Raw genomic sequence first — 22790 nt, forward strand, 5'->3', positions numbered from 1 at the left:
ATACATTCATTCATCTTGCTAAAAATTAAGTAATTGTAGAAAGTCTGCAGTCAGAAACTAGAAAGACTTATTGGGTTTTAGTGAGCAGGTGATAAAATGAATAGGCAAAGTGCAGGGATTGTCACAGCTGGAATATGCAATGGGAGACAGTACAGAGATGCTCTTCTACTGAAAAAAATGCATGGAAGTTTCAAAGCAGTTAGTGCAGAACAGCAGTGAGGGGGAAAGCTCAATCCTAAAAGAAGAAAAAGATATTTTACTTCTATTCATGGTTTGAGGTAGGGTTGTATTCATCTGAAGCTAATAAACTGTTGGAAAATCCAATCATATCATCATCCGTAGAGGAGAATGCTGGGCATATTAAATGATTAGTGTATCCTATGTGAAGAAAAATAGGAAACAACCTGTATTTAAGTTTTTCTCCTTCATTGTATTCTGCAAGACAGTTCTCCCTTCTGCAATTAAGCTACCAATATTTGCCTCATCTAAAGAAAAGGACTATTTCCAATAGTTAGGAGCATGTTAAATCTACTCTGATTGTAAATTAAATTTTAATTGTTCCCCGACCCTAAGCAAAATTACAGTACTGCTGTCGGCTGTACTTTAAAAACAGCACTTCAAGCAATTATACAAAATATGATATAATACATGGTTCTTAAGTGAAAATGTTAACTCTGAAGTAACTGATTTGGCCACATCAGCAGTACAGAGTTCTCTGGGCAACCATCTTTATCAGATGATGGTGATCCTTGCAAACCTAAGTGAATGTTTCTTTAGAAACTTACTATTATAAACTTCAGTGACAAACTGGATAGAGACCACTGAGCAATGCTGTACTGTTTAAGTGTGTGAGAAGTGTAATTAAAGGAGTGTTATCTACAAGACAAAATATTGTGCTCAAACTGTACTTCTATTCAAATATTTACAGTTTCATGTTCCCCATAGGGATTTATATAACATCTGTGTCTCATGCAAACTAAATCACATGCTATGTGCTTCTACACAGGATAGTGACCTAGGATGATAGCTCATTTTAATACTTTTCTATATTGATTTCTATGGCTATCGTGGATTATAGAGACAGAAGTCATGGAGTATGAGACTGATCTGAAAGCGGGCAAGCGGGCAGAGGGAAGGTGAAAAGCTTTGCAAACCTTCCAAACTTGTCCTTGCTGGGAAAGCATTGTAACAAAGAGAAAAAAATTACACATAAACAAAATATTCTCAAACTCTGGCATCATTACTTTTAAATGAATTAATGCACTTATCTATATTCAACAAATTAAGGTTATGGCTATATTTAACATACTTTCTACTGGACTGCCATTCTAAATACACACAAACTATTACATTTAGTTATTACAATTCGATTACTGTACAACAATGTTCTGAGTGCAATACATGTTGCATCACGTCAGTTCCCCTCATATTCTTTCCAAACCAAGTTTGGGGAGGGAGTGGGGTTAACAAGAGACAGCACATGCAACTATAAAAAACAGGAGAAAGACTGTCAGTGAATTTTACATACCTGAAAAAGAAATGGTAGCCAAGAATAAAAAAAAAAGTCATTATAATAGAATTCTAAAACTCCTGTTCATATTACTTAGACTTTCTGGAAAACCACAGACTATGCAAGTATGTCTACACCTGAGCACCACAGCTGCTAGTTGTCCTGTGGAGAACAAATACAATACTAATCTTTCTTGAACTGTCACCTTTAACTCTCTACAATACTTCAAAAAGTAGTTACAATAAAACTAAAAAACTGAATGCCCATATTTTTAATTAGGAACAATAATTTTTGCTTCAAGAGTCTCAGAAGCAAGCACTACAAGTTGAAATTTATTTAAGCATATAGAGAATCAGTCCATACTGTACACATCCTTTAGTTTTAAAGTTATTTTTCCATTTTCAAAAAAGTGAAAGCTATTGCATTATTGTATGCAAGAGAGTCAAGAAAGTAAAAAATTCAAGCTTTCAAATTTAGGATTCAAAACCTTTGAGGTTGTCATGGGTTCATCTGCATTTCTATGTAAAACCATCTCAGTTTAATTTATGAGTTCTACTTATAATCATTTCACATTCATATTCTTTCCTCTCTGAAGAGAGGGCCAGAGACTAAGAGCCTTTTCTTCAGCTAGTGACTGAGATCTCCAAACCAAAATTATAAAATACACAATACTAATGTCAATTTTAATTTTGATAGATTCAGAAAGAAAAAATGTGTAGTCCTTTTACTCAGTGACGTTAACCTGAAAGTAACCTTAAAATTTCTCCCTATGTATACACTGCAGCTTAATCACATAATTTAGGGCCTTAACCAAAGCCCACCTAAAGTCAATGTCAATACTCCCACTTACACCAATGGGCTTTGGATCGTACCATTAGCCTTTAAAAAATTGTTGTTGGAACCCTGAGGCAGAGAAGGGTAAATAACATTTGAATTGTAAGCTTTTTTTTTTGGAAACATTTTGTTTAGAATTGTCAGTATTAAATCTGTGGTTAGATACTCAAAAAAATTTTCAAATCTGAATGATTCCTTTGAAGATTAACAAAAAAATTTTTTAAAGGGCTTCTATTTCAAAGTTTTCTACATTTTCTTTCAAGAAGCTTGCCTTCACTTTCTGAATAGAGGTACGTGGGGTGCTTTGGTGAGGATGAGACACACAATCTGCGATGTTCAGAAGAGAGTAGAACATAACAGCTTTGAGAGCATTTCAACTACACCACGTGCTTGCTGAACACTTCAATGGGTAACAAGATATTTTACTCCCTAGCTGCCTTTTCCAATATTCCAGGGATCTTCCTGAATGTCCACCTAAGAGCCCCAGCAGTTGATTTGGAGTTAGGAGACTGGCTGATGTGACTACTCCTTAGGCAGCTGGCATAGCAGCCTAACAGCAGGTGCATCAACACTTAGCTGGCTTAGGGCCCATCTAGTGTCTGTACCAGCAGCACTTCCTCAGAAGCCTCCCGGAAGGAAAGGGGAAGTATCAGGGAAGATTTCTAGGCCAGCTGGTGGGAAACCAAGAGTAACAGCAGATGCATTGGCCAGAGATATTGGCTAAGAAGGGATCAATACCAGCCAACAGTTCAGCCTAGACATCCTCTACATAGCAGTGAAATTAGCATGTATGTAAACTCCACTGATACTGCAGCACATACAAAAGTTGTGGGGACTGTGTCGAGTCAGAAGATGCACTAGCTTCTTTACTATTGCCTCCTTCCTCAGAGTTAGGGCTTTCAGGAAGCTTATAGGGAGAGCTGCCTTGAACTGCCCCACATGAACAATAGGACATTCCCAGGTTCATCAACCTCCCTGAGATGGAGTCCTTGGATGAGGTAGCATGGTGAATATCCTATTACTCCCAGCAGTGTTCCAGCAAGCAGTAATGTAAGATGTAAAGCTATCTAAGTTACTCTGGGCCTGTTCTACAGTTCTTGCTTCAAAGTCCCCACCACTAAGGAATCCCCAAAGACCTGGTTTCAATCAGGAGGAACAGGAAAGAAATTTAGTTTCTGGAAAGAAAATAGAGATACAAAACTTAAATTAAAAAAAATTGTACTAGAAGAGTGTTGGACTACACAGATTTAGCGAGTGATTTTTGGAGAGTAGACATTTTAGAAGATCGTATGAAAGCAGGCAAAAGATACGGAATCTTTAAGTGGGCTTCCACACTGCATCTAAATCAGTGGTTCCCAAACTTTAACAACCTGTGAACCCCTTTCACTAAAATGTCTAGTCTCGCGAACCCCCTCCTAAAAATGAATATTTCCAGGGATTTTCCCCTTTACCTGAGTATAAATTATAAAAGCAGTGATCTTGGAAATATAAAATTTGTTTTTATGACATGCTATTACACACTATTTGTTATTAATTATTAGTTATCATTACAGTATTTTTATTGCATTGTGAAAATGGCAACACTCTTCCAAGATCTCACTTTTGTAGCTTGTATCACTTTGAATAAGCCTGTTATAAGACAAGGCTCCTATGTTTCAGATGTGAAACAGTATGAAGGCATTTAAGAAGCCAACTCAAAGAGTTCCTCCTACACAAGCATTCAGGTCTTGAGCAGTCCAGGCAAACAATGCACGTTACAACAAAGCTTAAAATTGTTCATAATAATTTTAAAAACAATACTAGCTGCCTATATAATTTTAAAAACAGCAAAAAATATCCACCTCCCTTTCCACTTCTTATAAGGAGTCTTGAAGTTTAAATCTCCTCAGTGTGATAGCAATGCTTGCTTTGATCTGCTTAGCTCTTGGAAGTCCAGGGGCTCCAGGCTGGTGGCCCCATGCTGGCCAGGATCCCTAGGGACATCTCTGACCGCCATTAGAGAATTTTTTCCCAAGAACCCCCTGTAACATTTCACAAACCCCAGTTTGGGAACCACTGATCTAGATTGATGGTGTCATGTGTGTCACTTTAATCTAAATACTGTCCACTAGCACCAAGTTCACTACTATCAGTTTTAATTTAAACACTACTTTCACATATACTATTTCTTACTCTTGTAGTGAGAAAAACAGATACCATTTTCTTATAATATGAGACAGATTCAAGTCAGTAAGCTTTCATACTGAAAACTGAGTTCTATGCGAAGCATTACAGGAGATCTCAACCTTCAGGGAAAGAGGCCTGAAAACACAAAATTTCTGACCACTTTGCCCATCATAAAACTGAAATTTCCTCAAGATTAGAGCACTGATTCAACATTCCAGAACTTATGTTTACCTATGTTAACCCATCTGTTTAGGTGACCAGTACTGTCATTGATAAGATCTGTGAGATGAATACAGAGAAACAGACACCCAATTAAGCCAAGTTTTGTTTAACAATACATCCAGAAGATATAAAAAGTAACCAATACTGCAATATCTCAGATTCATATATTTCTAAAACTGAAGTTTTTATTTAGACCGAATGAAAGACTAATGTTCATCCGTTCAAGGAAATGCAGTGCACCCGACTAAAGGAGTATGTCAATGCTTAAAGCCTCAGGATCCTTCTCCATTTATCATATACTTTTCCTTCCTTTCTTCCATGCATCATGGTCATTACTCAGTAACTGATCTACTAATCCTGCTTTCATTCAAAAATGGTTTTCACAGGATGACACAACGACCACCACTCTTCCACTGGACGAAAGCAAAGTCTCGGCACAGTTCCCAGTCCACTGTTGGCAGATGGAGCAAGGTACCAAGCTTGGTTACCAGGCCAGCTACTGCTGCACCAACATATCTTTCATCCATTTGTGTGACACCGCATGCAACTTCATATCTGTACCCTTCCCACACTAGACCTCTTGTCACACTCCCGGAATTGTCAAAGGACTGCACCTATGCAGCTCATGCCCAGAACATTCACTCCACGACCCAGGGAAAAAAAGAGTGAAACTGAGCAGTCCTATGCTAGTGTCCCCCCTGCTGGTGCTACTGAGGAGTCAGTAACAGAAGTAACAGTATAATACTATCTGGATGGGGTAGTAAAAAGAGAAAAGACAGGGATGATGAAAGCAGCACTCAGAATAAAAGTCCAAGTAAATAGTGGGTATTGTTTATTGGCTAATACAAGTGCAGTGTTAAGAACCAAACTTAACCCCTCTTTTCCGAACTGCAGCAACCAGGGACACTATGGTGCAGTGTATGCCCAGTCTGAGGACAATTTGCCTCACTTTTCACTCTAGCATTCACCCTAGGTGAACTAAAAAAGCAACATTAATAGATTTCAGTAGGAATAAGGGTTAGTCTGCTTAACAGTAACCACAACACCACACAGCCATCTTTTCTCCCCCTAACTCCTCAAAAGAGGGAAACCAAAAGCAAGAGAAGAAAGGTTATGAGACAGATAAAAACAACTGGAGTAAAGAGGAAGTGAAAAAAAGTGAATACCAATTTTAGATACCAGTCACATAAAAGTTGGATGTAAAATTTTTCAATCACCCATTTGACTGGGCGGTTTATGGTGCTGAGAGTAGAGTCCAATAAAAATTAAACATTTTGCTATTAAATCAAAAGCACTTGATCTTTTTAAAGATTCAATATCTTTAGATGCTCTTCAGGCTTGATACCTAGCTAGATACAGATGCCCCATTCTTAACTAAGTAGGTTGATGTAATTATGTATTTTTATTTCTGATCTATGGCCACAGAATGCAATGGTGACTTTCCAGCACTTCCAAAAAATCAAATCAACCTTAAAAAATATTACGACTAAAGCAGCATTCCTGGAATACATAATTCAGAAGCTATGAGCTTCCAGTTGCTTCAGAGCTGGAATACTATGCTCAAGGAATCTTCTGCAAGTCATGTCCAAATTCTCTTCTATGCTACTTGACAGATGTAACATAACTATGCTGGGAAAGATGATGCAACACAAGCATCAAGGCTAATACATGGAATTGCTATTTTAGAAATAAAGTCTCATTAAAATAATAGAGACATTAGATTCCTATCAAGTTACAGAGCATTTGTTTCCTCAGCAATCTATACTAGGATGGTAGCTTGCCACAATTTGTGTCCTCACCTTAAGATGAAGATTTTTCCCCGTGATGAAATAACATCACAAACAAATCTGGAACAGAGTCAAAAAGTATATCAAAGAACCATAGGATTTCAGTTGCTAGGTTTTCATTCCTAGTTAATGTGTGCTTATGAAAGCAAAAGCAGATAATTTTAGTTTGATGTCAGATAGTCTGACCAAGTGCTATATAAGCACAAATCGTCAAATGGAGTTTGTTTTGGTGAATAAAGAGAAACCATCAAGTCAAGTCTTTTAAAAACGTGTTTCCTTATTTGTTAAGAAAAGCTTAGACAGTTTTGAAGAACTTACAGTAATAAAAAGGAATCAAGTAACATGGAATAAAGTATCTCAGTCTGGATAAGGAAAACAAACTAGGCAGTTTCACTTTCTAGTTCACATCCACTAGGACAATACTGCAATATTTGGGTAGCAACACTGCAAGGAAATGTCTGTTTGAACTCTTAAGTTGTGGAAACTGCAATATTTTAAGAAAGTAGTACTTTCTAGAGGGGGAAATAAAATCTAATGTGACTGATTTTGAAGCACAATACTCCAATATTTGGAGAAAGCTATATCCAGGGGGAGAGGCTCTTTTGTCTGGTATAATTACACCATTACAAGAAGAGTTAATTTGGTTACAGCAAAACACAAAACCTAAACGTATTTTACTCTATTGAAAAGATCAACCAAATTACTGTGTGTGGCCATACAGGTCCAGGGCCGGCTCCAGGGTTTTGGCCGCCCCAAGAAGCCCCCCCCCCAAAAATAAAATAATAAAAAAGCCGCGATCGCGATTTGTGGCGGCAATTCGGCGGGAGGTCCTTCGCTCCCAGGCGGAGTGAGGGACCCTCCGCCGAATTGCCACCGAATACCTGGACGTGCCGCCCCTCTCTGGAGCTGCCGCCCCAAGCACCTGCTTGACAAGCTGGTGCCTGGAGCCAGCCCTGTACAGGTCACACAATCAGGTCATAATCAGACAGGATCAAAGGAGCTCACATATAAAAGACACTATCAGTCTTTAAGACACGGCAACATGGTATAGTGCAGACGTGGGCAAACTACGACCCGTGGGCCACATCCGGCCCGGGGGACCGTCCTGCCTGGCCCTTGAGCTCCCGTCCGGGGATGCTCACCCCCGGCCCCTCCCCTGCTGTCCTCCCTCCCCAACAGCCTCAGCACAACGCGACGCCAGCACGGGAGGGGGCTGCACTGCAGAGGCAGGGGAGAGCAGGAAGGGAGGCTCATCTGCAGCCTCAGGGGAGCAGGCAGGCGGTGCAGGTGGCGGGAGCGCGGTGAACGCGTGCGGAGGACTCAGGAGGAACACTGGGCAGCTGCGCAGCCGGCCGGAGAGAAGCAGCGGTTTCCCCTTCAAAGCGCCCCTTCTCTCAGGCTGCCCCTGCTCCTCCTGAGTCCTCCGTCCATGTTCGCAGGGTCACATTCTGAAAGGGGCTGGGGGGGGGGGTGTGACGTTATTGACATAAACTGGGACCATATAGATCATTGTTGCAACCAAAGTCCTGTAGTGGCACCCAAATCTTGTGTAAAGGGGGTCAAATGGGGTGTCTAGGACAAGGTTATGGTTTACTGGTTATAATTATGCTGTCTATATGTATGTATCAGTTTTGTAGTCGAAGTTATGAATATTGGCTCTATACTGTCTGTATGGCAAACTTATGCTATGCTGCTGGGTGACATCCCAGACAAACTGGTATTAGCTCTGCCTAGCCTGCTTGATGGCCCATTAAGGACCATCAGCTATACAATGGACCCATTGAGAGAAGGCAGATACGCCTTGTACCTCAGCAAAATATGCAGGGACTGGCCCATGTGACTCCAGACTCCATGTGGCTGTAATTTAAGAACAAAGAGGTGTTCTTACACCTGGAAAAGACTATATAAGGCTGATGCCTGATCTCCATCTTGTCTTCAATCCTGCTTCTTACCTCTGGAGGAACTTTGCTACAAGCTGAAGCTTTGAACAAAGGACTGAGGACCCATCCCAGCGGGGGATGTATTCCAGAGACTTGATTTGAACCTGCAGTTTATTCCATCGCTGCTGCAAGCCTGAACCAAGAACTGTGCCATTACTGTATGTAATTGATTCCATTTAACCAATTCTAACTCTCATCTCTATCTTTTTCCTTTTATGAATAAACCTTTAGATTTTAGATTCTGAAGGATTGGCAACAGCGTGATTTGTGGGGAAGATCCGATTTGTATATTGACCTGGGTCTGGGGCTTGGTCCTTTGGGATCAGGAGAACCTTTTTCTTTTACTGGGGTATTGGTTTTCATAACCATTTGTCCCCATAACGAGTGGCACTGGTGGTAATATTGGGAAACTGGAGTGTCTAAGGAGATTGCTTGTGAGACTTGCGGTTAGCCAGGGGATGAGACCGAAGTTCTCCTAGTCTGGCTGGTTTGGTTTGCCTTAGAGGTGGAAAAAACCCCAGCCTTGGGCTGTAACTGCCCTATTTGAGCAATTTGTCCTGAGTTGGCACTCTCAGTTGGGTTCCGCCAGAACCGCATTGTCACAGTGGCGTAGTCGGCAGGATCCACAGAACCAGGTCAATTAAGCTTTGGGTCAGAACCCCACGCTATCCAAATTTGAATTTTGGGATTGAGAGTTTTGTTGGTTAAAGAGCTGCTGCAATGGCTGAGCAAAGAGCATATGAGGGACTTGGCAAAAAAGCCCTGGAAAATTTGTGTTCAGAAAAGAGGATAAGCTTTAGAAAGAAAGCTACAAAGGAAGAACTGAGAAATCTGTTAATAGCCAGTGATCAGGGGGCAAGAGCACAGCCCTTACCTGAGGCTGCAGAAGATGCAGAAAAAATTAGGATGCAAAGGGTGACAAGTAAACTGCAATTTGAGCATGAACAGAAGCTAGCGGATCTTCGGTTGCTGGAGAAGCAAAAAATAGCAGAATTAGAGAAGGAGGCTGATGAGAGAGCTCGTAAGGGACGTCTAGAGCTGCTCGCTGCTGAGCAGGAGACTCACAGGATGGAACAGGAGACTCACAGGATGGAACAGGAGACGGCCAGACTTCAGCTCCAAGTACTGGAAGAGCGGAGAAAGTCATCCCCACCTGGTGCTCCACTTCCCCCCCGCCATGAGAAAAACTGGGAAAGGATGTGTCCCATTTACAACGATACTGAGGATATAGAGGAGTTTTTGTCTACCTTTGAACGCCTCTGCAATCTGTACCAGATCCCCGAGGGTCAGCGAATGCCTGTCCTGCTGACCAGACTGACTGGAAAGGCCAGGGAGGTATTCAATGACTTGGGGGAACAAGAAGCCTTAGATTATGAGCTGTTTAAGGATTCTGTGTTAAGGCGGTTCAAGGTTACTCCTGAATCTTACAGAGTTAAGTTTAGAGAGTTTAAAATGTCTAAGGATTGTACTTTTGTAGAATGTGCTCATAAGCTGATGGGTTTTGTTAAAAAGTGGGTTGTGGGAGCTAAGGCGCATGGGAGTTTTGAAAAACTGCTGGATTTGATAACTTTGGAACAGTTCTTAGACATTGTGCCTGACAATGTGAGAGCAGCTGTGTGTGACAGGGACCCTGAGTCAGTCCTACGGGCAGCAGAGATTGCGGATGCCCATACCCAAAACAGGGCTCGAGAAGGGTGTAAAACCCCGGGGAAAAGTAATCACCATTCCCCCCAGTTCAACAGGAGGGGAGGATTTAAAAATAAACCTGACTCTTCTAAAGGAGTTCAAGGGGGCCTGGAGGGTAGGAACTCACATCCCAGGACGGAGCAGGTTACATGCTATCACTGTGGTATCCTGGGCCACATGAGATCAGACTGCCCGACACTGAAGGGCAGCCCAAAACCAGCAACCCCAAATGCCACGGCAAATGCTAACCCTGTTGTTGTAAACTCACAGGCAAGCCACACAGAGCCCAGCATTGGTGCCCTGTGTGCAAATGCTGTTTCTGTGGTCTCTGAAGAATTTGACCTTAAAACTCACATTAAAGCTAAATATGGGGGAAATAACGCAGAGTTTATTAGCAGTGCAGAAGTGAATGGAGAAAGGTGTATGGCATGGAGGGACACCGCAGCAGATATTACTCTGGTTAAAGCAAGTCTTGTCAGGAAGGAAGATTATTTGCCAGGTGAAGATGTAACTGTTGTAGCCTTATCTAAGTATTTTGTCAGGGTGCCTTTGGCTAAAGTCCACCTGAAATGGAAGGGATTGGAGGGCACCATGGTTGTGGGAGTAAAAGACATAATCCCTAAGGATATTATGATTGGAAATGATATTAAAGCTATGGTCAGTCAAGTTAATACAAACCAGGCACAAGAGAGGATTGATCCTAAGGTTGTGCCTATGGAGGGTTTCTCCAAAAGTTTGTCCTTGGAAAGTAGCTGTTTGGCTGTAAATGAAGTTTCTGAATGTCTATCTAATGTCTCAGAAGTAAATCTGGAATTAGATCAAGCGAAGGGAGAGGAGAACAAGGAGATTTTGGATGAGTCTAGGCAGTCTTGTGAACTGATGGCTTTATCTAGTCAGCAGTTTGGGAAGGCAAGAAGAGTGGAAGATGAGTGTCCCTATACCTTATCTGTTTCCTGTGCGAAGAATAGCGACAGTGAAGGAAATGTGCCTATGTCTGTCAGGGGTATTGACTTGCCTATGGAGGAAGCTACCCCAGTCTCCAAGCAGTTGTCTGTGAACAGCCCGGGGTGCTGGGACAAGGGAAATGAAATCCCAAACTGTATGTCTAGTAAAGGAAAATGCGTCTCCAACTCTTCTTTGTCTGTGGAGCAGACAGAAGGTGCCTTTCGGCCTGTGATGGTTGAGAGTAATTTAGCTGTCTCAGAGTTGGTTCTGGATTCAACTAAAGCCCAGGAAGGGAATGGTCCTAAGTTTGCATCTGCTGGGGAGAATGGCACCGTAACTAGGTTGCATCCAGTTAGTGTCTTAGCAAAGTCCCAGAGACCAGAAAATTCTGGTGCTTGTATTTTGCCTGTTGCTCATGTGTGGTTGGAGAAGGGTGTAACAACTCTGTCTGATCAGGGTGATACCCTAGCCAGGGCACAAGGAGAGCAGAAAGGTAATTTGGTTGTGGTACCTACGGACAGTTTAACAACTTGTAGCAAAAAGGAAAAAATTCCTAAGCTTGTGTGTGGCAAAGAGAAGGGAAGTATTTCTAACCTTTTATCTAAAAAGTCTATGGGTGTGCCTGAAAGGGGATTGTGTAGAGATCTGCCTGATGGGCCAAAGGTGATCCTGAATGCAAGTAAAACCCAGACAGAGTCTGTTGTTGCTCAGGAAAGTGTTCCTTTAGAGCAGGCCCTAGGTGAAGAGGGTAAGGGCAGAATTTCTGTGAGGGGTGATTTGCTGCTTAGAAAAGCTCCTGGAGAAAGGAATCCTCATGGTACTCGGTGCAAGCAGTTCCCTGCAACTGAAGGGTGTGAGAGTGATTTAATCAAGGAAGTTTCAGTTCCTAGCAGCCAGAAATTGTCTGTTGTGAATGGATCCACTGACTTTCCTTTTAAAAGATCCAGTGTGGATAGCTTTGAGAAGGTCTCAGAGGAAGTAAAAGTTGTTAAGGAATTGAGGCAGCCCTATAACCAAGTGGCTGTGTGGGGCCAACTTGTTGGGGAGACAATGGTGTTGGAACAGAAATGTCTCCTTTCTAATTCTTTAAACGAGCAGTTTGCGCTTCAGGGTTTGAGGACAGATTTGGTTACTGATGTGTCAGAGCAGAGCAGTTTTATGGCTGAATGCTTGAGGATGCGGGGGAGAGCAAGCAAACTCTCACCCGCAGACTCTTTGGATTTGTGTGGTATCTCTTTAAGGCAGAGTCCAGCCTTGGAAATTATAGCAGTTAAGGATAGGAAAACTGGTGGACTGGCTCTGGTCTGGGGTAGTGCAAATTACTTGCCTGGCTGGGAAAGGGAGGACTTGCTAATAGCTGTTAGCACAGAGGGCCCACCCCATCAGCCAGTGAATTCTGTTAAGCAAGAGAAATCAGGGTTTGATTCTGCAGGACAAGGAGGAAAGAGAAAACTGAATTTGGCAAAGGGAAGCCACAGGTTAACCCTAAAATGCCCAAACTCCAATGGTATTGAGCCAAAGGGGTGGCATGACAACCATGATTGTAAATGGACACTTGCAATGAACTTGTTGTTATTGCTTAATTTTGTAATGAATGTGTTGCTATTGCCACAAACTGTAAAAATGTACAATGTGTCTAATCTTTTGGAGAATCCCTTGAACATGTTAAAAGGAATACATGAGAACACACGTTATGTTAAAAGGCCTTGTTACACTGGGGTTTCACAGGTAATGCCTATAAACAATATGGGAACTTTTCACAGGGGAAAAGACATTCCGGACCTAATGTGCTGTATGAAAAGGAAGACTGAGGCACACTACCATATTGCTTTCATGGCTAAATGCCAAGATTCCTGTACTATGAAGAACATTAATATCTGCATTTATTCGATGTTAATGGGGTTCCAAACATTTGCCCGAGCTGGTATGGATAAAGTAGCTGTTTTCTTTAGCTCTTGGCAAGATCACATAACACATACAGGAACCATGCTGCCAGAGCAGATCCAATCCACTATTGTTCTAACTAAGTTTTACCTTGAGGTTGTAAAGAGGTTCAATCATGTGGTTAAACATGATTTTGATAAACCATTTCTGTTATACACTGGTACGGCTTCTAACCCAATACTAGCTGTAGTAAGACAGAACCCAGGATGGGGAGCTCTTGGGATGCAGTCAGTGATGTTTGTGTCATCCCTTCCTGCATCAATTTTGCGTTGGGGGTGTGACGTTATTGACATAAACTGGGACCATATAGATCATTGTTGCAACCAAAGTCCTGTAGTGGCACCCAAATCTTGTGTAAAGGGGGTCAAATGGGGTGTCTAGGACAAGGTTATGGTTTACTGGTTATAATTATGCTGTCTATATGTATGTATCAGTTTTGTAGTCGAAGTTATGAATATTGGCTCTATACTGTCTGTATGGCAAACTTATGCTATGCTGCTGGGTGACATCCCAGACAAACTGGTATTAGCTCTGCCTAGCCTGCTTGATGGCCCATTAAGGACCATCAGCTATACAATGGACCCATTGAGAGAAGGCAGATACGCCTTGTACCTCAGCAAAATATGCAGGGACTGGCCCATGTGACTCCAGACTCCATGTGGCTGTAATTTAAGAACAAAGAGGTGTTCTTACACCTGGAAAAGACTATATAAGGCTGATGCCTGATCTCCATCTTGTCTTCAATCCTGCTTCTTACCTCTGGAGGAACTTTGCTACAAGCTGAAGCTTTGAACAAAGGACTGAGGACCCATCCCAGCGGGGGATGTATTCCAGAGACTTGATTTGAACCTGCAGTTTATTCCATCGCTGCTGCAAGCCTGAACCAAGAACTGTGCCATTACTGTATGTAATTGATTCCATTTAACCAATTCTAACTCTCATCTCTATCTTTTTCCTTTTATGAATAAACCTTTAGATTTTAGATTCTGAAGGATTGGCAACAGCGTGATTTGTGGGGAAGATCCGATTTGTATATTGACCTGGGTCTGGGGCTTGGTCCTTTGGGATCAGGAGAACCTTTTTCTTTTACTGGGGTATTGGTTTTCATAACCATTTGTCCCCATAACGAGTGGCACTGGTGGTAATATTGGGAAACTGGAGTGTCTAAGGAGATTGCTTGTGAGACTTGCGGTTAGCCAGGGGATGAGACCGAAGTTCTCCTAGTCTGGCTGGTTTGGTTTGCCTTAGAGGTGGAAAAAACCCCAGCCTTGGGCTGTAACTGCCCTATTTGAGCAATTTGTCCTGAGTTGGCACTCTCAGTTGGGTTCCGCCAGAACCGCATTGTCACAGTGGCGTAGTCGGCAGGATCCACAGAACCAGGTCAATTAAGCTTTGGGTCAGAACCCCACGCTATCCAAATTTGAATTTTGGGATTGAGAGTTTTGTTGGTTAAAGAGCTGCTGCAATGGCTGAGCAAAGAGCATATGAGGGACTTGGCAAAAAAGCCCTGGAAAATTTGTGTTCAGAAAAGAGGATAAGCTTTAGAAAGAAAGCTACAAAGGAAGAACTGAGAAATCTGTTAATAGCCAGTGATCAGGGGGCAAGAGCACAGCCCTTACCTGAGGCTGCAGAAGATGCAGAAAAAATTAGGATGCAAAGGGTGACAAGTAAACTGCAATTTGAGCATGAACAGAAGCTAGCGGATCTTCGGTTGCTGGAGAAGCAAAAAATAGCAGAATTAGAGAAGGAGGCTGATGAGAGAGCTCGTAAGGGACGTCTAGAGCTGCTCGCTGCTGAGCAGGAGACTCACAGGATGGAACAGGAGACTCACAGGATGGAACAGGAGACGGCCAGACTTCAGCTCCAAGTACTGGAAGAGCGGAGAAAGTCATCCCCACCTGGTGCTCCACTTCCCCCCCGCCATGAGAAAAACTGGGAAAGGATGTGTCCCATTTACAACGATACTGAGGATATAGAGGAGTTTTTGTCTACCTTTGAACGCCTCTGCAATCTGTACCAGATCCCCGAGGGTCAGCGAATGCCTGTCCTGCTGACCAGACTGACTGGAAAGGCCAGGGAGGTATTCAATGACTTGGGGGAACAAGAAGCCTTAGATTATGAGCTGTTTAAGGATTCTGTGTTAAGGCGGTTCAAGGTTACTCCTGAATCTTACAGAGTTAAGTTTAGAGAGTTTAAAATGTCTAAGGATTGTACTTTTGTAGAATGTGCTCATAAGCTGATGGGTTTTGTTAAAAAGTGGGTTGTGGGAGCTAAGGCGCATGGGAGTTTTGAAAAACTGCTGGATTTGATAACTTTGGAACAGTTCTTAGACATTGTGCCTGACAATGTGAGAGCAGCTGTGTGTGACAGGGACCCTGAGTCAGTCCTACGGGCAGCAGAGATTGCGGATGCCCATACCCAAAACAGGGCTCGAGAAGGGTGTAAAACCCCGGGGAAAAGTAATCACCATTCCCCCCAGTTCAACAGGAGGGGAGGATTTAAAAATAAACCTGACTCTTCTAAAGGAGTTCAAGGGGGCCTGGAGGGTAGGAACTCACATCCCAGGACGGAGCAGGTTACATGCTATCACTGTGGTATCCTGGGCCACATGAGATCAGACTGCCCGACACTGAAGGGCAGCCCAAAACCAGCAACCCCAAATGCCACGGCAAATGCTAACCCTGTTGTTGTAAACTCACAGGCAAGCCACACAGAGCCCAGCATTGGTGCCCTGTGTGCAAATGCTGTTTCTGTGGTCTCTGAAGAATTTGACCTTAAAACTCACATTAAAGCTAAATATGGGGGAAATAACGCAGAGTTTATTAGCAGTGCAGAAGTGAATGGAGAAAGGTGTATGGCATGGAGGGACACCGCAGCAGATATTACTCTGGTTAAAGCAAGTCTTGTCAGGAAGGAAGATTATTTGCCAGGTGAAGATGTAACTGTTGTAGCCTTATCTAAGTATTTTGTCAGGGTGCCTTTGGCTAAAGTCCACCTGAAATGGAAGGGATTGGAGGGCACCATGGTTGTGGGAGTAAAAGACATAATCCCTAAGGATATTATGATTGGAAATGATATTAAAGCTATGGTCAGTCAAGTTAATACAAACCAGGCACAAGAGAGGATTGATCCTAAGGTTGTGCCTATGGAGGGTTTCTCCAAAAGTTTGTCCTTGGAAAGTAGCTGTTTGGCTGTAAATGAAGTTTCTGAATGTCTATCTAATGTCTCAGAAGTAAATCTGGAATTAGATCAAGCGAAGGGAGAGGAGAACAAGGAGATTTTGGATGAGTCTAGGCAGTCTTGTGAACTGATGGCTTTATCTAGTCAGCAGTTTGGGAAGGCAAGAAGAGTGGAAGATGAGTGTCCCTATACCTTATCTGTTTCCTGTGCGAAGAATAGCGACAGTGAAGGAAATGTGCCTATGTCTGTCAGGGGTATTGACTTGCCTATGGAGGAAGCTACCCCAGTCTCCAAGCAGTTGTCTGTGAACAGCCCGGGGTGCTGGGACAAGGGAAATGAAATCCCAAACTGTATGTCTAGTAAAGGAAAATGCGTCTCCAACTCTTCTTTGTCTGTGGAGCAGACAGAAGGTGCCTTTCGGCCTGTGATGGTTGAGAGTAATTTAGCTGTCTCAGAGTTGGTTCTGGATTCAACTAAAGCCCAGGAAGGGAATGGTCCTAAGTTTGCATCTGCTGGGGAGAATGGCACCGTAACTAGGTTGCATCCAGTTAGTGTCTTAGCAAAGTCCCAGAGACCAGAAAATTCTGGTGCTTGTATTTTGCCTGTTGCTCATGTGTGGTTGGAGAAGGGTGTAACAACTCTGTCTGATCAGGGTGATACCCTAGCCAGGGCACAAGGAGAGCAGAAAGGTAATTTGGTTGTGGTACCTACGGACAGTTTAACAACTTGTAGCAAAAAGGAAAAAATTCCTAAGCTTGTGTGTGGCAAAGAGAAGGGAAGTATTTCTAACCTTTTATCTAAAAAGTCTATGGGTGTGCCTGAAAGGGGATTGTGTAGAGATCTGCCTGATGGGCCAAAGGTGATCCTGAATGCAAGTAAAACCCAGACAGAGTCTGTTGTTGCTCAGGAAAGTGTTCCTTTAGAGCAGGCCCTAGGTGAAGAGGGTAAGGGCAGAATTTCTGTGAGGGGTGATTTGCTGCTTAGAAAAGCTCCTGGAGAAAGGAATCCTCATGGTACTCGGTGCAAGCAGTTCCCTGCAACTGAAGGGTGTGAGAGTGATTTAATCAAGGAAGTTTCAGTTCCTAGCAGCCAGAAATTGTCTGTTGTGAATGGATCCACTGACTTTCCTTTTAAAAGATCCAGTGTGGATAGCTTTGAGAAGGTCTCAGAGGAAGTAAAAGTTGTTAAGGAATTGAGGCAGCCCTATAACCAAGTGGCTGTGTGGGGCCAACTTGTTGGGGAGACAATGGTGTTGGAACAGAAATGTCTCCTTTCTAATTCTTTAAACGAGCAGTTTGCGCTTCAGGGTTTGAGGACAGATTTGGTTACTGATGTGTCAGAGCAGAGCAGTTTTATGGCTGAATGCTTGAGGATGCGGGGGAGAGCAAGCAAACTCTCACCCGCAGACTCTTTGGATTTGTGTGGTATCTCTTTAAGGCAGAGTCCAGCCTTGGAAATTATAGCAGTTAAGGATAGGAAAACTGGTGGACTGGCTCTGGTCTGGGGTAGTGCAAATTACTTGCCTGGCTGGGAAAGGGAGGACTTGCTAATAGCTGTTAGCACAGAGGGCCCACCCCATCAGCCAGTGAATTCTGTTAAGCAAGAGAAATCAGGGTTTGATTCTGCAGGACAAGGAGGAAAGAGAAAACTGAATTTGGCAAAGGGAAGCCACAGGTTAACCCTAAAATGCCCAAACTCCAATGGTATTGAGCCAAAGGGGTGGCATGACAACCATGATTGTAAATGGACACTTGCAATGAACTTGTTGTTATTGCTTAATTTTGTAATGAATGTGTTGCTATTGCCACAAACTGTAAAAATGTACAATGTGTCTAATCTTTTGGAGAATCCCTTGAACATGTTAAAAGGAATACATGAGAACACACGTTATGTTAAAAGGCCTTGTTACACTGGGGTTTCACAGGTAATGCCTATAAACAATATGGGAACTTTTCACAGGGGAAAAGACATTCCGGACCTAATGTGCTGTATGAAAAGGAAGACTGAGGCACACTACCATATTGCTTTCATGGCTAAATGCCAAGATTCCTGTACTATGAAGAACATTAATATCTGCATTTATTCGATGTTAATGGGGTTCCAAACATTTGCCCGAGCTGGTATGGATAAAGTAGCTGTTTTCTTTAGCTCTTGGCAAGATCACATAACACATACAGGAACCATGCTGCCAGAGCAGATCCAATCCACTATTGTTCTAACTAAGTTTTACCTTGAGGTTGTAAAGAGGTTCAATCATGTGGTTAAACATGATTTTGATAAACCATTTCTGTTATACACTGGTACGGCTTCTAACCCAATACTAGCTGTAGTAAGACAGAACCCAGGATGGGGAGCTCTTGGGATGCAGTCAGTGATGTTTGTGTCATCCCTTCCTGCATCAATTTTGCGTTGGGGGTGTGACGTTATTGACATAAACTGGGACCATATAGATCATTGTTGCAACCAAAGTCCTGTAGTGGCACCCAAATCTTGTGTAAAGGGGGTCAAATGGGGTGTCTAGGACAAGGTTATGGTTTACTGGTTATAATTATGCTGTCTATATGTATGTATCAGTTTTGTAGTCGAAGTTATGAATATTGGCTCTATACTGTCTGTATGGCAAACTTATGCTATGCTGCTGGGTGACATCCCAGACAAACTGGTATTAGCTCTGCCTAGCCTGCTTGATGGCCCATTAAGGACCATCAGCTATACAATGGACCCATTGAGAGAAGGCAGATACGCCTTGTACCTCAGCAAAATATGCAGGGACTGGCCCATGTGACTCCAGACTCCATGTGGCTGTAATTTAAGAACAAAGAGGTGTTCTTACACCTGGAAAAGACTATATAAGGCTGATGCCTGATCTCCATCTTGTCTTCAATCCTGCTTCTTACCTCTGGAGGAACTTTGCTACAAGCTGAAGCTTTGAACAAAGGACTGAGGACCCATCCCAGCGGGGGATGTATTCCAGAGACTTGATTTGAACCTGCAGTTTATTCCATCGCTGCTGCAAGCCTGAACCAAGAACTGTGCCATTACTGTATGTAATTGATTCCATTTAACCAATTCTAACTCTCATCTCTATCTTTTTCCTTTTATGAATAAACCTTTAGATTTTAGATTCTGAAGGATTGGCAACAGCGTGATTTGTGGGGAAGATCCGATTTGTATATTGACCTGGGTCTGGGGCTTGGTCCTTTGGGATCAGGAGAACCTTTTTCTTTTACTGGGGTATTGGTTTTCATAACCATTTGTCCCCATAACGAGTGGCACTGGTGGTAATATTGGGAAACTGGAGTGTCTAAGGAGATTGCTTGTGAGACTTGCGGTTAGCCAGGGGATGAGACCGAAGTTCTCCTAGTCTGGCTGGTTTGGTTTGCCTTAGAGGTGGAAAAAACCCCAGCCTTGGGCTGTAACTGCCCTATTTGAGCAATTTGTCCTGAGTTGGCACTCTCAGTTGGGTTCCGCCAGAACCGCATTGTCACAGGGGGGGGTTGGATGGGGGTGCAGTTCCAGGGGGGTTATAAGGGGGCGGGGGTGTAGATAGGGGTCAGGGCAGTCAGGGAGCAGGGGGGTTGGATGGGGGGTAGGGTTCCAAGGGGGCGGTTAGGGGCAGGGGGTCCCAGGAGAGGGTGGTCAGGGGACAAGGAGGGGGGGGGGTGGATGGGTCAGAGGTTCTGAGGGGGGCAGTCAGGGGGTGGGAAGTGGGACGGGGCGGATAGGGTTAGGGGAGGCACAGTCTTCCCTACCCGGCCCTCCACACAGTTTTGGAACCTTGATGTGGCCCTCAAGCCAAAAAATTTGCTCACTCCTGGTCCAGTGGATCAAATATTGAATTGGAATCAGGAGACCTAGAGTCTATTACTGTTTTATCCTGCTGTCCTGAAGACATGTCAAGTCTCGCTCACTGGGTGTAAAACTCACTCATTAGAATGTTCTCTCTCACACATACCTTCTTAAGATTATCTCACTCATTTTGAGTAAATATATAAAGATGTAAAATATTTTTACTCAGGTGCTGAAAGAGACAACACCACATTTGGGGCCTCAGGCATGGAGCGTAGAACTTGGAAAGCAACTTGTGTACTGTGGTAAGCAAGGGGAGTGTGTGTGTGTGTGTGTGTGTGTGTGTGTGTGTGAGAGAAAATACCTGACAGTCAAAAAAATACGAGTTCATCCACAAAACAAGCAGGACTTGATCGAAAGTTTGCAGGTTCTGCAAAATATAGTTCAAAATTTAAATCACAGTGGACAAATTGATGATTACCTGTTCTGTTCATTCATCATGAATGAACAGAACAGGTAATCATCAAGTGATCCATCCCGTCGCTTATTCCCAGCTTCCGGCAAACAGAGGCTAAGGACACCAACCCTGCCCATCCTGGGTAATAGCCATTGATGGACCTATCCACCATTAATTTATTTAGTTATTTTTTTAGCCCTGTTATCACAACATCCTCTGGCAAGGAGTTCCACAGGTTTACTGTGCATGGTGTGAAGAAATACTTCCTTTTATTTGTTTTAAACCTGCTATCTATTAAATTTCATTCGGTGACCCCTAGTTCTTGTGTTATGAGAACTAGTAAACTCCTTATCTTTCTCTACACCAGTCATGATTTTATAGACTTCAATAATATCTCCCCTTAGCCGTCTCTTTTCCAAGCTGAAAAGTCCCAGTCTTATTAATCTCTCCTCATACGGAAGACGTTCCATACCCCTAATCATTTCTGTTGCCCTTTTCTGAACCTTTTCCAATTCCAATATATCTTTTTTGAGATGGGGTGACCACATGTGCATGCAGTATTCAAGATGTGGGCATTCCATGGATTTATATGAGAAAGGGAAGGCTGGAAATAGGAAAATACTAAGATCATATGGAAAAATACAGGAAAACATGAAATGATCCAACACAGAAAAATTACATTAAAATCTGGTTCTGCAAAGGTGGTACAATATTGCAAAACATCCATATGGCTTTCCAAAATTTAGGGTATGTTTTTAGTAATTTGCATTAGATTTCTATGACATTCCCCAAAATTTACAACTAACCTACACAATGCTAATTACAAGATACCCTAATAAGAGATGTAGAAACTCCTGAGCCATTGCATTCTGCTGTATGGTAATTCACTTGCCACACAAGAAAATCATGGGCAAGCATTCTTACAGTATGCTGCTTATAATATGCAAAAAAAAAAAAATTTTTTTTCAGTCAAACTTCTTTAGGGACCTTTTATGTATGTTGCCTTTTATGTATGAGTGGCATGAAAGTGACTAATTTAAAAATTAGGCAAAAAGGTAATTCAGAGTGAGTTACATCATCATCTCTGAATTTCCCTAGGTTTGTCAGTTACTTAACCTTTGTTTGCCATTTATTTAAAGCTAATTATTAGTTATTAATGTCTAATTTTGAAAAAGTCAAAACCCTTGGGGGAAGGGGAAAAGGAAAAAACAGCTATTCTATTGAAAAGCTGTACTGGAAGTTCAACATATAAAGAAACTCTGTACACTATAAATGAATAGATTAAGATTAAAAAGTGATTGCTTTAACATCTCTGTTGAAGGCTGCCACAGCTGACTCATTCTCTTAAATTTTCCATACTGTGTGGAAGTCTACAGTTGATTAATCAACAGGCTTGTTTACTGAAAAGCCGACATGAATGAGGGCTTTCATACAAAAACTAAACAAGTTGCTGTGAAAAGTAGTCTGTAGTATATCGGCAAATTATTTCTCACAGTAAAGCTTTGATGTTTCTTAAGAGCTTTGACAAACTTCCTCCTACAATAACACATACTTAATTCTGTATCACAGAAGTTCCATGAGTTATTTGTATTGTGTACAATCAAAAGTTCCACCAACTAACCTACAAATACAACCATACCAAGGGACTCTGTTATACAGTTACCCCCTTCATCTAGTTACAACTTTTAGCATGGACCAAACCCCTCCATTCTGTAACTGGATCAGGTACATAAGATCAAGCTTTGGACTTCATTAAGTCACTGAAGGCCTTGCAACTAGGATAGTTATCATCCAGGTGACAAATTTTAATGTTTTAACGGGCTCAGACAACCATATTTGTAGTTCAGGCAGGTTCAACTGTTAAAAATATTTCCTGAACACTAAAATTAAATCTACCACCTGTCATTTCTGATGCAGCAATTGAAGTCCAACCTAATGTTTTCTAGGACTAGACCAAGACAGAGCATGTGTTTCCCAGGCACAACTACTTACATCAATTGCATTTTTGTGTCAAGAATGGCTACAGAGTCAGACACTTTACACTTAATTCTAAATCTAATACAGCACAACACAGAAACCTAATACATTTTATATGGTTAGCTCTGAAAAGTTGTAATGTTAGTAAATATCAGAACTGATCAAATAGAAAAGGTTGATTCTACTAATTAAGTATGAAGACAGTGTGGACAGTTAATGAGAAGAAAAAATAATGGGCTTAAATTGCCACAAAATTTCAACATCTTAATTTAAGTGACTTGTGATCTGCCCGAGAAGCAAAAAGGTTGTTAAAACGTTCTCTTTCATTCGAAAAACATAGACCAGCTCTTTTG

At 42.3% G+C, this 22790-nt stretch overlaps 1 protein-coding gene across 7 annotated transcripts in view; it reads right to left on the reverse strand.

Moving 5' to 3' along the window:
* Nucleotides 1-22790, reverse strand: part of NCKAP1 (NCK associated protein 1) — a 119281-nt gene that overhangs the window by 88395 nt on the left and 8096 nt on the right. For 3 of the 7 annotated variants that reach the window (XR_010591602.1, XM_005306540.5, XM_005306539.5), the window contains exon 2: nucleotides 1155-1172. The exons of 2 other annotated variants lie outside the window; for them this stretch is intronic. Coding sequence is in view for 2 of the 5 variants with exons in the window: in XM_005306540.5 (XP_005306597.1) it covers nucleotides 1155-1172 (18 nt within the window). In the remaining 3 variants the exon portion in view is untranslated. Of the gene's footprint in view, nucleotides 1-260; nucleotides 287-1154; nucleotides 1173-22790 lie in introns of those variants that run through there. 2 more of the 7 variants (XM_042860649.2, XM_042860650.2) reach the window with 2 other exon arrangements.

The sequence above is a fragment of the Chrysemys picta genome, chromosome 11 (genome assembly GCF_011386835.1).
Source record: "Chrysemys picta bellii isolate R12L10 chromosome 11, ASM1138683v2, whole genome shotgun sequence".
NCBI lineage: Eukaryota > Metazoa > Chordata > Testudines > Emydidae > Chrysemys > Chrysemys picta.